This window comes from Mus pahari, chromosome 1 (assembly GCF_900095145.1).
Source record: "Mus pahari chromosome 1, PAHARI_EIJ_v1.1, whole genome shotgun sequence".
NCBI lineage: Eukaryota > Metazoa > Chordata > Mammalia > Rodentia > Muridae > Mus > Mus pahari.
Window position 1 is genome coordinate 51968316 of NC_034590.1, and position 13328 is coordinate 51981643.

A 13328-nucleotide genomic window follows, 5' to 3' on the forward strand; every position below is an offset into this window, starting at 1 on the left:
AAGCTGTGGCCAAACGTCTCACCTTCCCTTAGGTGGTCGCTACGTAGAACATCTTCACTGGGGCCCCGCCCAGGCCAGCTTCAGTCACTCGCCTTTGCTCGCCTCCTCTTGGGGTTGCCCACGTGCAATGGTGCATTTCCTAGGGTACCTGCTCAGACTGGAGGCCACATTGGAGGAGAGAGGCAGCTGCACTTTTTGTATCAGTTCCAAACAGAATGCTTCTCCAAAGCCGAGTGAAGCTCTCTGGCTCTCCAGGTGACGTTGGCTACTTGGTCCATCCTTTCCTCTTTTCATCCCGACGGGTCACGGCTTGGCAGCTCTCGAAGGCTTATTCAACAACCAGCTTATTCAACCCATTTGGCTAGTCTCTTCACTAAACTGCCAAAGGTGGTCCCTCAGCATAGGTGTGTGCCCATCTGGTGCCCATCTCAGTTCTGAGGTCTCAAGACAGTGGCCTGCCGGCTTCTAACTCCCTTCTCCTGAGTGAGGTCAAGGATCTGGGCATTACACAAAGGGCAAACTAGGAAACATATCAATATTTAATACATTCTTGTGAGCAATCTTTTTTTGTTGTTGTCTCTCTAAACTTTCTTTTTCCTTTCTTCCTTCCTTTCTTTAAAAAGAGAATGTGAGCCAGGCGGTGGTGGCGCATGCCTTTAATCCCAGCACTTGGGAAGCAGAGGCAGGCAGATTTCTGAGTTCGAGGCCAGCCTGGTCTACAGAGTGAGTTCCAGGACAGTCAGGGCTATACAGAGAAACCCTGTCTTGAAAAAAAAAAAAAAAAAAAAAAAAAAAAAAAAAAGAGAGAGAGAGAGAGAGAGAGAGAGAGAGAGAGAGAGAGAGAGAGAGAGAGAGAGAGAGAGAATATGAATGTGTCTCCATTGCCCAGATAGACCCCGAACTCCTAGGCTCAGGTGATCTTTTTGGCTCAGCCCCTTTGGAGCAGCTGTCTAAACCCAGCCCTAGTGTTGACAATTTGACAGGCAGAAGAACAGCACCTCATGTTTTAATCTGTACTTTTAATTAGGGAGATGGAGTATTTTTCATCTATTAGCGGGTCCTGGAATTTCTTTTGTGGAGACTAGGCTATTCACAGCCTTTGTTCTGCTGTCTTCCCTGCTGACTTTTTCTTAATGATTTCTAGGTACTCTTTGTATATTATAGGAATTACTATGTACTAGATTTTCTGTTTTCTCTGTCATTTGTCTGATGGTTTTTGTCAAGGCTGTCTCACACAAGAAGCTCTACAGTTTCACAATGTCCTGTGCCGCCTTTCCTCCTGGCTTCAGCCGTCGTGTTCCTCGGGATTTTTCCAGAGTGGATGATACAGCCATTGCTACAACTGTTACAGATGCTCTGAGAAACAATGGCCACTACATGTGCAGTAGCAGCAAAGAAAATGTTTATTTAAAAATAAGAACTATCACATGAGATACATTTAAATATTAATAGACAGAAGTGAAAACTTCAAATGCTGTAACAAGACTAACAGCTTTCTATTCACAGATGGTCAGATGCCGACAAACAAGATCTATGCGCAGAGAACTGTTAGGAGAAGGCATATGAAGGCTTGAGGAATGTTCTATTTACAGGCTTTGGAGGAGCCATAATCCCCAGTTTTCTACTGGTGGCTGATGTTGCTTGAGAAGCACATGAGGCTGAGCTGGATCCAGTTACATTATAGAATTTACTTCTAGAAGACGTTTTTCTGCATGTAGTAGAGCCCCTAAAATGTGGCAAAGAAACGAAAATTAAAATGCTAAATGAGACGAAGTTAATAGTCTTGTCTGTTAACTTGCCAGAACAAAAACCATGATTTTCCTTGGTCTTACATTTGTCTGCATTTTCTGTCTGGAAACCCCACGAGAGGGTAAGTTGCCCTACCCTACTACACAAGCCTGCCCTGAATTTCTAAAGTATCTCAGTTCTGTGGCCTGTGACCAACCCAGACTCGCTCTAGCCACACCTTCCACAGCCTACAGCCAGAATGCTCCGGGTCTAACAAAGAGGAAGTGAAGGCATCTCTTGAGGACCCCAAATCTCTGGCCACCAGATACCCTAGAATTACTGCACTGACCCAGATCTGAGCAAGGCAGCTTTGTGGAGATGGGGCAGAGCCTCTGGGTGGCCTCATCCTAGCCACTTGAGTCCTAGGAAGGCTGCATATGTGGCTCCTTAGGGAGGACCAAGCTGCCTCATGCAGTGGTCTGGCATGTGTCAGGGCCATGTAGCCAGCAACTCCCCTGCCCCAACACCCAAAGAACTGCCAACTTGCCCTTTCTGCTTACTGCTTCCTACAGGGAGGGAAGAGGGCCCTGCCAGGGCCTGAGCTGAGCCCTGCATATCACTTCTTTGCTGACCTGAGGATAGCAATTTTCTTACCCTTGCTAAAACAAAAAGTGAACCACCTTGTCAGCTGGTTTACAGTGACAGTGGGCAGTGCAGAGGTGCACCATCAGTTGTATAATCCTGGGCAGTTAGTGGCATCCTAGGGCATGCTGCTGGGGTTAGGTAAAGAGTGTTTCAACATCGTAAACCTCTCCTGGAGGGAAGGCAATCTCATTGCAGATCTGGTGGAGAAGCAGCCTCAAGTTCCCCTCTGCTGACTTCCTGCTGAGGAATGAAGCCCGGAGCAAAGCCTGCTGTTTATGTGGATTTACAGAACGCATCTGCCAACAGCAGCTCCATTTCAACGGCTCATCCATTTTCCTCCCACTCAGAAAGCCCAGAACACACCTGGCTCATTGTGTGGCTTTCTGGAGATGTGAGCCCCAGTGGTCTGTTGAGGGTGAAGGGCTCTGGCAAGGAGCCCGAGTATTCTCCCACTGCACAGGTGAGCCGCCCGGGGGCTGGAATCCCCCCCAGGGTGGGCTGGGAAACCCAGAGCAGAGCAGATGCCAAGAAGCTGCCGATGGTGAAGAGTCACCAAGCTGGGAGGCAGAAGAGAATCCCTCCTTACATACAGACTGACTACACCTGGATGGAAACCGGAGCTGGCTGGGGGCACTACGATGTTGGTTTTGTTTTCTGAGATAGGGTCTCACACGGCATAGACTGGCTTTGGACTGTGTGTGTGTGTGTGTGTGTGTGTGTATGTGTGTGTGTGCGCGCGCGCACACACACATACACACACACACACACGCATTTACATATTTGCTTACTTTTGTTGAGACAGGGTTTCTCTGTATAGTCCTGGCTGGCCCAAATGCAGAGATTTGTGTGCCTCTCAACTGCTAAGACTAAGGCACGCATGACCATGTGTGGCACTGAACTCAATATGGAACCACAGATTGCCTTGCACTCTGACCTTCCTGCCTCCTTTACCTCCTGAGTGCCTAAGCAAACTTTTATGCTTGGTTAAAATTTGAGTTTTACTCCTTATTAAATCAGATTACAGGCAGCATGGCAAAGAGCTCCTTTCTCACAAACAGCTGCTATGAAAATGAAGCAAAGGAGCCAGCAGCAACGAACAGCGTTGGTCTCTTCTCTCCCAACAAGGAGAGAAGCCAGATGTCAGATCGCCCACGGTTTCAAGGAGTGTCCACAGACTCGCAGAAGTGAAAGTGCTCTGAGCCGTCAGGCCAGGCCAGTGTCCAATCCCACCTCTGAAAGAACCAGGCGAGACTGTCCTCAGGCAAGCCCTTCCCTCCCACACAACACAGGCCAGGCCAGTTTCCCCATCCTAAACCCAAGGGGGTTGGACCAGAAGCTTTTTAAGGTCTCATGCTCTGTGAATAACTAAGCAAATGAGTGCTTCCCAGGGGGAGGAATAAATGAAGGAAATGAGAAAATGTCCTCACTGAGGACTATCTGATGGTCACTTGCGCACTCAAAACCACAAAGTTAAACCACCATTTACAAATGTCTTTAATTGTGTACTCCGGAGGAAGGTTAGCACATGTAAGAAGTCTGTTTATGGATTTAACAAGAAATGACAATTTGGTGACATTGTCTGCCTTTCTCTTCCCCCACTCAATCTTGTTTTTCTCACTCAGAAGGAGAAAAGGTGGAAAACTGCAAACAACAGCTCAGAGCCATGCAGCTTTGGCTCCTGTTCTAAGCAGTTCTGTCACAGTACGCACTTCTCTGGGGACCACCATCTCTGGATTGAGGGCAGGAGGTGATGGGCATCTAGCAGGGGAGGAAGAGGGGGAGGGAGGGACTCTGGGACACAGTCCAATGGTGGAAAACAAGCCTGCTGCCAAGGCCTGGCCACTCTGCCGTCGCGTCTCCTGTGCAGACACGCTGCAGCCAAGCAAAGGGAGGGAGACAGAAGCCACTTACACCGCCCTCAGGGAAACTTGGCTTGTCTGGCCTTTGGGTTTCCCCAAGTGGTCTCCTCTCAGCTATCCTGCCAAGACTAGGAGACCCAGTCTCCCGGGCATTAAAAGTAGCAGGGAGGGCGGGGAATGCACTGGGCTAGCAGTGCTCAGTTAGATTGTAGGAAGCTATGGGCTGGAGCTCAGCATGGCATAAGCCAGGTGTGACGGCCCACGTGTAATCTCAGAAGTTGGGAGGTGGATGCAGGAAGACTATAAAGTCAGGGTCAACCTTGGCTTTAAACTAAGTTCAAGGGCAGATTGTGATAGGAGACCCTGTCTCAAAAAATAGCAGAGAGACCTACAGAATCCTGCAGCAGAGGGAGTGTAGCAAACACTTATGGACTCCCAAAAGCCTGCAGGACATGGCCGTGTTATTTACTCAGTGTGTTTTTGGTGGAAAAATACCTTAAGAAGAATAATTACCTCAAAAGAAACAAAAATTCCAAGGTAAAGTCAAAGCTTGAGAAGTTTTTGCAAATTAGATTACTTAAAAATCCGAAGTCGTGTTTTTATTTTGGTTTAGGGCTAACCATCAATCTATTAACTACTGACTGTTAGAGCAGTTATGTGCACCCCGTCCTTTCCCCCTCCCTGGATGCTGCAGACATAAAGATCATACCCCTTTGCTCTGAAGCCACCGTAACTAGTTCTTCTCTTCTTGGGCTTTTGGGTGGTTGACATTTTCTTCCTCTTTCTTTCATTTCTAGTTTGATTTGCAAAGTAGTGAGAAGATACAGGGGCTTCCTCCTCCTCCTCAGTGTCCTCTGGGGCGCCTCTGGTGCCTGGGGAACCGTCCTCAGCTACAGACAGGAAATGCAGACATTTACAGGTGACCCTGGCTTTGGAGCCCAATACCAGCTGCTCTCCTGCTGAATGGGTTCAACACCTCAGCAGGAATTAAACATTGTATTTTGAAAAGCTCAAGTATGTTCAATGGCAATTTATATTTAATGAAAGAGAATCAAAACTTATTACTTAAAACTTTTTGTGATAATTTTCAACTCAACTGGAGATGCCAGGTTTAGTTCACACTTTACTGCATGAGGCCTATGCTATTTTACATTGTGCAGCTAATCCTTGCGAACTGAGGAAAAGGCTACCATAAGTGTTAGCCGATCTTATTTATCATTCTAAACATGTTGAGAAAATAAGTCCAGCCGGGCATGGTGGCGCGCGCCTTTAATCCCAGCACTTGGGAGGCAGAGGCAGGCGGATTTCTGAGTTTGAGGCCAGCCTGGTCTACAGAGTGAGTTCCAGTGCTACACAGAGAAACCGTGTCTCAGAAAACCAAACCAAATCAAAGCAAAAGACTACCACCCCCCCAAAAAAAGAAGAGGAAAAGCTATGGGAACTTGAGATACACATTCACACTCATTTCTCCCCGTGCTCACCCCTTCCACTACCCTTGAGAAGACTCTTTTAACTCAGCTTGTTAGGGAAACACAATCAATTTGGCAGGTTTGCCAGTTAGTTTTTTTGTCAACTTGACATAGCCTAGAGTCATTGGAGAAGAAGGAACTTTTTTTGTTTTTTTTTTTTGAGACAGGGTTTCTCTGTGTAGCCCTGGCTGTCCGGGAACTCACTTTGTAGACCAGGCTGGCCTCAAATTTAGAAATCCACCTGCCTCTGCCTCCCAAGTGCTGGGATTAAAGGCGTGTGCCAACACTGCATGACTTGAATTTTCTTGATTGATGAGGAGGAACACAGCCCACCTGTGGCCATGCTGTCCTTGAGGTTTGAGGTGGTCCTGAGGTAAATGGAGGCAGAGGCTGAGGAAGCCGAGAGAGGGAACAAGCGAGTAAGCAGTGTTCCTTCATAGCCTCTGCTTCAGCCCTTGACTTGTCTTGCTTCAATGGACTCAGGATACATAAGCCAAACAAACCCTCTGCTCCCCAAGTTGCTTCTGACCATGGTATTAATCACAGCAATAGAAAGCTGACTAAGACAGCACACCGTGCCCCTTTATCCCTTACAGCAAATGACTCCTTTTTCTCAGTTTCCCTCATCCAGTGATCTCTATACCAGTTCCAGGGCCTGTGACGAGGTATCAGGACAGACCTAATGCTGCCTCTGGCAACCTCTGCTTTGATGTCCTCACAAAGTCAGACTCTTCTAATGGCAAGAGTGTTCCAGTGACATGTCCATTTTCCCAAAACATGTAAGCGCTCTCTGACTTGTTACCTCTACAAGCTTGCTAGATAACATGTCCCTTCCTTAGATAAGGACAGTGAAGCACACTGAGGATGCTGGTGTCCTGCCAGGATCACATAGTGAGGTGACAGTCCATCTGGAATGGGTGCCAGGGCTCATGACTCTGTGGCCACTCACTTGCCTTACCAAAACAACAATGTGTAGGCCCACGGGCAGGTACTGGGGCTCCCTCCCTCCCACCTGTGCTCCACTGGCAGCTTTAATGATGGGCTTCCTAAATACCTCAGAGGTGCCTCACACACTGAGACTGTTCTTAGGATTGGAACTTGAGTGTAACAGGTGTAGGCTGCATTAACTACCTGGTGCCAGCTCAGCGAGACGCACTGCTTAACAGTAACACAGTTCTGAGAGGGGGCTCACTCTGGGATGTAAAGTAAACAGGTTTGGAGGATACGGAACCTGGCAATGTCCATTCTGAGTACTTCTGTAATACTGGAATCACTTCTGCACCATATTTTTCCAGCTTGTCTTCGGTAACACCATCAATCTGAAGCAAAACCTCAGGATCAGAAGATAAAGATTCTGTGTGTGGACATAAAAATAAGAATTTAAATCACCACTCATAGAAAAACCACTGAAATCATGCGCATCCACTCATTTCGCTCATGGCTGTTAAGAGCCAACTATTGCTGGGACCCGGCCCATGGGGAGTTTTCTAAAAGGTTAGACTAGAAATGCAGCACACAGGCCAGGAGGCAGGACCCATTATCCGGTCTCAGCAATAAAGGCACAGATGTCAACATAGAGGGCGGGAGACAGCCAAGTGCCCGTGGAAAGCTAGGGTGGGCCCTGTGCTAAGTGTTCAGGCTTCCAGCACACCGTCCCCACTGCCAAGGCTTGTCTAGCTGTAAGACGAATGTCCCCGTATTTGTAACCAACACAGACATTCTATGTCTAGCTCTGCAGACACGCACACTCCATCTCCAGAGACACCACACTGATGCTGCCCCAGCACTGGCTGAGTCCTCATCTGCTCAGTCCCATGCAGGGTGAAGCAGAGATAGTACACCATCTTATGGCTTAAAGGTCACGCTGGCTGCTGTTCGGGAAAGAGTAGAAAGGGGTGCTTATTGGCTCTGAAGGAGCAAGAATAGAGCAAGCTGGATACAGTGGTAGAAACTAAGGCTTGGATTTGTTCTGAGGCCAAGAACATTGGCTTTGGAGAGTGAAAGGGTGCTAATCCCCATATCTCTGTCTTGAGCAGAGGGTAGATTTCAGATCCTTTCCAATCATTCTTATGCTTAGAGGAAAGTGATAGACTGTGGGATAGAGCAGGTTCATCAAGAGGGCTAGTGGGAGACAAAATGGAAGAAGAAAGCAGATGCAGACCCTGTGACCCCCTTGACAGAATCTGTATTGTGTCTAGTGAGCTGTTATAGCTTTAGTGGCCCGGGAAAAAATAAAATTAAAAGCACACCATGCTCACATATGACATTAAGGAGACCAGTTAGGAAACTACATTAAAAGCCAATAAACCCCACCATTTTTTATGGATTCTAACTCACATACTGTTTTAACTTCTTTTTTTTGTCTTTTTTGAGACAAGGTTTCTCTGTATAACAGAGCCCTGGCTGTCCTGGAATTCATTCTGTAGACCAGGCTGACCTCCAACTCAGAGATGCACCTGCCTCTGCCTCCTATGCTGGGATTAAAGGTGTGCGCCACCAAACCCAGCTTCCCCCTGTTTTAAAAGACTGCACTTTGGAAAGCAAGCGGTATCTTATGAATCCTGCTGGACATACTGCAGCTGTCCTGCACGCACTGCTCCCCGAGTATGGGAGACCTTAAGCACAGCTATTAATAATTAGTGCTGCTGCAGGTCACTTTACAGAATGGAATGTCTTCAGAAAGACTACTGGGGCCAAGGAGATGGCCAAGTCAGTACAGTGCTGCAAGGGACAGGCATCCAAGTCTGGCTGCTAGCACCAGTGTGAAAGCTGCGCCTAAACCCAGGGCCTCGGGCGTAAAGACAGGAGACCCGGCTCACCTGACAGCCTAGCAAGCCGCCTAGCCCAAGGTCCTAGCGAACAACCCCTGCTGAAAAAAGCAGATGGTGTTTGAAGAACAACATATCAGTCAGTCTTCTGGTTTCTACACACACACACACACACACACACACACACACACACACACACACCACTGCCTCCCCAAACACACACAAGACATATTAACACAAAAATGTAAAAGTAGACAGGTGGTGAGACCAAGTAATAGGTAATAAATTTGGCATTAATAAAGTATTGTCTTTGAGAAGTGACCATATTTCATAATTTTCTTGTAAGTGATGTAGTTTGATGACCTAAAAAAGATGTTTATGTTCGATAAAACAGTATTCCATTTTTGTCCCTGAGATGTGTATTCTGTTGACATCTTCTGGTGTCACAGAGAAGGCACCGGTATTGGAAGAGAATGGTTAGATGGGGTTGAAGCTTAGCCGTGCTAAGTCAGTGCTCAGCACAGGTGTGGCCCAGGGTTAAATTCCCAGTACAACAGCACCATACAACGAAACCAAAACCCCAAACCCAACCCGGCCGGGGCTGCCGTGATGATGCAGGGAAAGCAGGGCCTGAACAGAAGGTGACTGCATGGGTGGGAATGCAGGGACAGTAGATGGCTACGTGGGTTCATGAAGGAGGAGCAGCAGGGGACACAGAGGCAATTATGGCAACTTACTTTCCAGAGATCTTACCACTGAAATTCTAGGTTAAGTTATCTCAGCCCATGCAAATAACTCAGATCAGCAAATATTTCTTAACTAAAGACACAGCAGTGTTATAGATCCAGAGTCAAAGAAGCCTAAAACAGTTCCTTTCCTGTTTAGCTTCTCACTGCAAAGCACTTGCACGGAAATAGCTGAGCATCAGGACGGAAGGCAGACCGCACAAATACTTGACATCTGGCTTTATAGAAGGCAATTATTCACATTCTAACATTCAGCTTTACAGAAAGGCATGAAATTAAAATTATAGCATATATCTGAACTGTATATATTTTTATCTCAAGAAAGAGCTTAAACGGTGTCTCTGGGTTGAAAACCCAGAGATTAAACCAAAATTTAAAATAGACCAAGACTTACAAAGTCCCTTAGCTCATGCTTCTAAGCCCAACACTCAGGCAGCTTGAGGCTTGAGGATTAGTTTGCAGCCATCCTGAACTAAATAATAAGCCCCCGTCTCATCATGTCCTGGTGGTACATGCCTTTAATCCCAACTCTTGGGAGGCCATGAGTTCAAGGTCAGCCTGTTCTACATAGTGAGCTACAGATCAGGAAGGGTGACATAGAGAAACCATGTCTCAACAACAACAATTAATTACACTTGATCTTAGCCAAAAGGCCGAGAAGCGATACAACAAAATTAAAAGATCTTGTCTGAGAAACAATAAAGACAAAACACATAGTCCTTTAGTAAGATGAACTGGCCACTAACCTGGGTCAGAAGAACAAGGCCCACAGGTACCTACCTGCAAGCTTTTTGAGTGTGGCTGTATTAAAAATATTGAAGTAATGGACACCAAAGACTTTCCCCAGCAATTTGCAGACCTCTGTAAGTTCTCCAAGACATTTCTTAACTACTTCTTCTCTCTGGGATACTTTGGCCACTAAAGCTTTTTGTTTTTTAATACTGCTGGAATTTTCCGTTTCCATGAAGTCCACCTTGGTGAAGAAGAAAACAGTCAGCAGAGCGAGCAGAGGCACACTTGTACCCAAGGAAGGGCCTTTCCCAGTTCGTTTGTTTTTAATTTTCTTTTTAAAATTTACTTAAAAAAAAAAAAATCCCATTTATTAACCCTTTGTGTGTGTACGTGAGCGTGCCTGTACGTGTGTCACGCTGTTAGAGGTCAGAGAACAACTCTGTGGAGTCTGGGGGTAGATCTGGCTGCCAGGCTTGAACGGCAGTGCCTTGCTGTGGCGCCGCACTGCCTGCCCTTGCATTTCTTTCCCAGAACAAGGCTGTGCGTTCCCCCTTTCTATTTCCAGGGCCTGGCACACGAGACACCTCTTGATAAATGCTTATTTATTTATTTTTTTCCTCTTTTTTGTGTGCATGTGCACTTTATATATATACATGGCATGGTGTATCTGTAAAAACCAATTTATAGGGGTCTGTTCTCTCCTTTGTCAATGTAGGTCCCAGAGATTTAAGTCTGATCCTGAAGCTAAGTAGCAAGTATCCATACCCACTTGCTGACCCATACACGCTTTTTCATGGAATATAGGAAGATTTAGTAGCTTGAGTATCTATTAAATTCATTTTGACAAATACCATATTAATTGGATCAATTTCAAGATCTCTTTCTAATTAAAATCCTAATATGCTCCAGAGGGAGTGTGACTTTGGAAGGATAACAAACTCTGTTATGATATATTTTGGCACACTCACTGTGCGACAGTAAGATGCATGTTTAAATACCTTACCTTCAAGTGGCCACTCAGCACACTGTGTGCTTTTGTTCCTAGCATCACATAGGCAATTGGTTGGTCATTGGCATTGATATATAAGTCTTCATCCAGGATTTTGTCTAGAATCAGCTTTTTAAAAAGTCTTTCGGCATTATGTCGTGAATATGCAGACCCTTTTCCAAATATTCCAGACTTAACTTTTGCACTCTTGCTCCCTAATAAGGTTCAAAAGGTTAGATGAGTAATATAGGCGAATCATCATTCAGACAGGAGGCTAAAAAGCCATTCAAGGACATCTGTGGACAAATAAGGATTCCACAGGAAACCCCACAGCACAAACAGACCCTTTACGAGCATATCTGAGGAGAGCTCCAAGGCTCTGTGGTCGCACATCTTCTTCTCTTAGTGCTGGGGTACAAACCCACACCATGTGTGCACTGGGCTTGAACTCCACCCCAGTCCCCGACTGCTCCTGCTTTTCCTTGTTCTACTACACATGTTGACCAAAAACTACAGCAAAATTAAACTTGTTATTTCAGACTGTTGCATTCACAGCCTATAAAATTATACTAGAAAAACTAGCAAAGAAAGAAAGAAAGAAAGAAAGAATGAATTCCCATAAGTGCTGATGGCTTTATACTATTCTCTTGTGCTTTATATTTTCTGAGACAGGGTCTTGGGCAGCCCAGGATGCCTTGAAAGTTACTTCAACTCCCGATCTTCCCATTTCCACCTTCCAAGTGCTGAGGGTTACAGGTGTGTGCCACCATACCCAGCTCACAGAATTTTAAAAATTATTTTTTACTAATTTGTTCATTGGGTACACACATGTGCCACAGCATTCGTTGTGGAGGTTTGAGGACAACCTTGCAGTAGTTGGTTCTCTCTTTCGACCACACGGGACCCAGGGACTGAGCTCAGGTTGTCAGGCTGGGCAGCAGGCATCTTTACTTGCTGAACTATCTTGCTGGCCCTCAAAGAACTTTTGAAATGTTTTCCAGGGTGAGGCTAAATCAAGGATCTCACACACAAGACCTCTACCACTGAGCCTTCTAGTACCATCTTTGGTTCTAGTTATTCAAGTATCTGTAATGTACATATTTAAGTCTCTATGTTCAATTACACTCTGATAAGGAATATACAAATTCCACAAACAAAACAGCAGCTCACCAAGTCTCAAGGGAGGTGGAGGTACAAGTCTTGCCCCTTTCTCTGCAACTTCAAGCATTTGTTACCCACATCTGGCTTTGTGTGTGTGGCGCATGCATGAGTACATGTAGATGTGTAGGAGAGGTTAAAGTTAGGCCTCTTTCTGAAGCTCTCCACTTTGACTAGCCTGGCTAGCTGGCAAGCTCCTGGGATCTGCCCATCACGAGGGTTATAGGCAGATTTTACATGTGTGCTGGGATCCAGGCCCTAGGTCCTCATGCTTACTGTAGCAGCAAGCACTGTACTATCCACTGAGCCACCCCCAGCCATGTCTGAATTTCTCCTCTTCCTCCACTTCTTTTCCTCCTCCTTCCTTCCTTAAGTTCTTTGGGTTTCTCTGTGTAGCCCTGGCTGTCCTGGAACTTGCTCTGTAGACCAGGCTGGCCTTGAACTTAAGAGATCTGCCTGCTGGTGCCTCCTGAGTGGTGGGATTAAAGCCATATGCTAGCAGGCTGTTTGGATTTTGTTATGTAGGTTCTGGGATCAGACTCAGACCTTTCACTGTCTTGCCAGTCCTATCATCATCATTATTTGTTAATGTGAAAACTCACCTTAGTGACTTTTGAAATGCACTTATAATCACTTCCTTAGATTTTTTTAAAAATTATTTATTTATTTTATGTATGTGAATACACTGTAGCTGTCAGACACACCAGAAGAGGACATCAGATCTCATTACAGATGGTTGTGAGCCACCATGTGGTTGCTGGAAATTGAACTCAGGACCTCTGGAAGAGCAGTCAGTGCTCTTAACCCCTGAGCCATCTCTCTAGCCCTATATGTTTAATTTGAAGTGATATAATTCAAACAACACAGTAAATAACTTACCCAAGAAAATGTCCACCAGCATGTTCAGAGTAAATCTTCCAGCAGGTCCTATATTTCTTGTTCCTGGTGATGAACTGTGTTCTTGAACAAATCTTACAATATTTTTCACATCATCAGTCACATCTTTTGTTTTATAATCCTATGAATAAAATAAATTACTTTCTGCTATAACTAAGATAACTAGACCCAGGTCACTAGAGCTTAATAGTATGGTAAAACTTAGAATTCGTTTCCACACTAAAAAAACTAAGGCAGTTTCAAATATTTGTTATTTTTTCTTTTCCTTTCCTTCCTTCCTTCCTTCCTTCCTTCCTTCCTTCCTTCCTTCCTTCCTTCCTTCCTTCCTTCCTTCCTTC

The 13328-nt window shown here is 45.6% G+C and overlaps 1 protein-coding gene across 1 annotated transcript in view; it reads right to left on the reverse strand.

Annotated features, from left to right (window-relative positions):
* Positions 1–1380: 1380 nt before the first annotated feature.
* The window catches only part of Blm (BLM RecQ like helicase), an 88445-nt gene continuing 76497 nt past the window's right edge, over positions 1381–13328 (reverse strand). The window contains exons 17-22 of the mRNA XM_021193780.1: positions 12973–13111; positions 10951–11150; positions 9996–10188; positions 6933–7055; positions 4942–5122; positions 1381–1726 (exon numbers count right to left, since the gene is read on the reverse strand). Of these exons, the coding sequence (XP_021049439.1) occupies positions 1549–1726; positions 4942–5122; positions 6933–7055; positions 9996–10188; positions 10951–11150; positions 12973–13111 (1014 nt within the window). The 3' untranslated portion in view covers positions 1381–1548. The remainder of the gene's footprint in view (positions 1727–4941; positions 5123–6932; positions 7056–9995; positions 10189–10950; positions 11151–12972; positions 13112–13328) is intronic.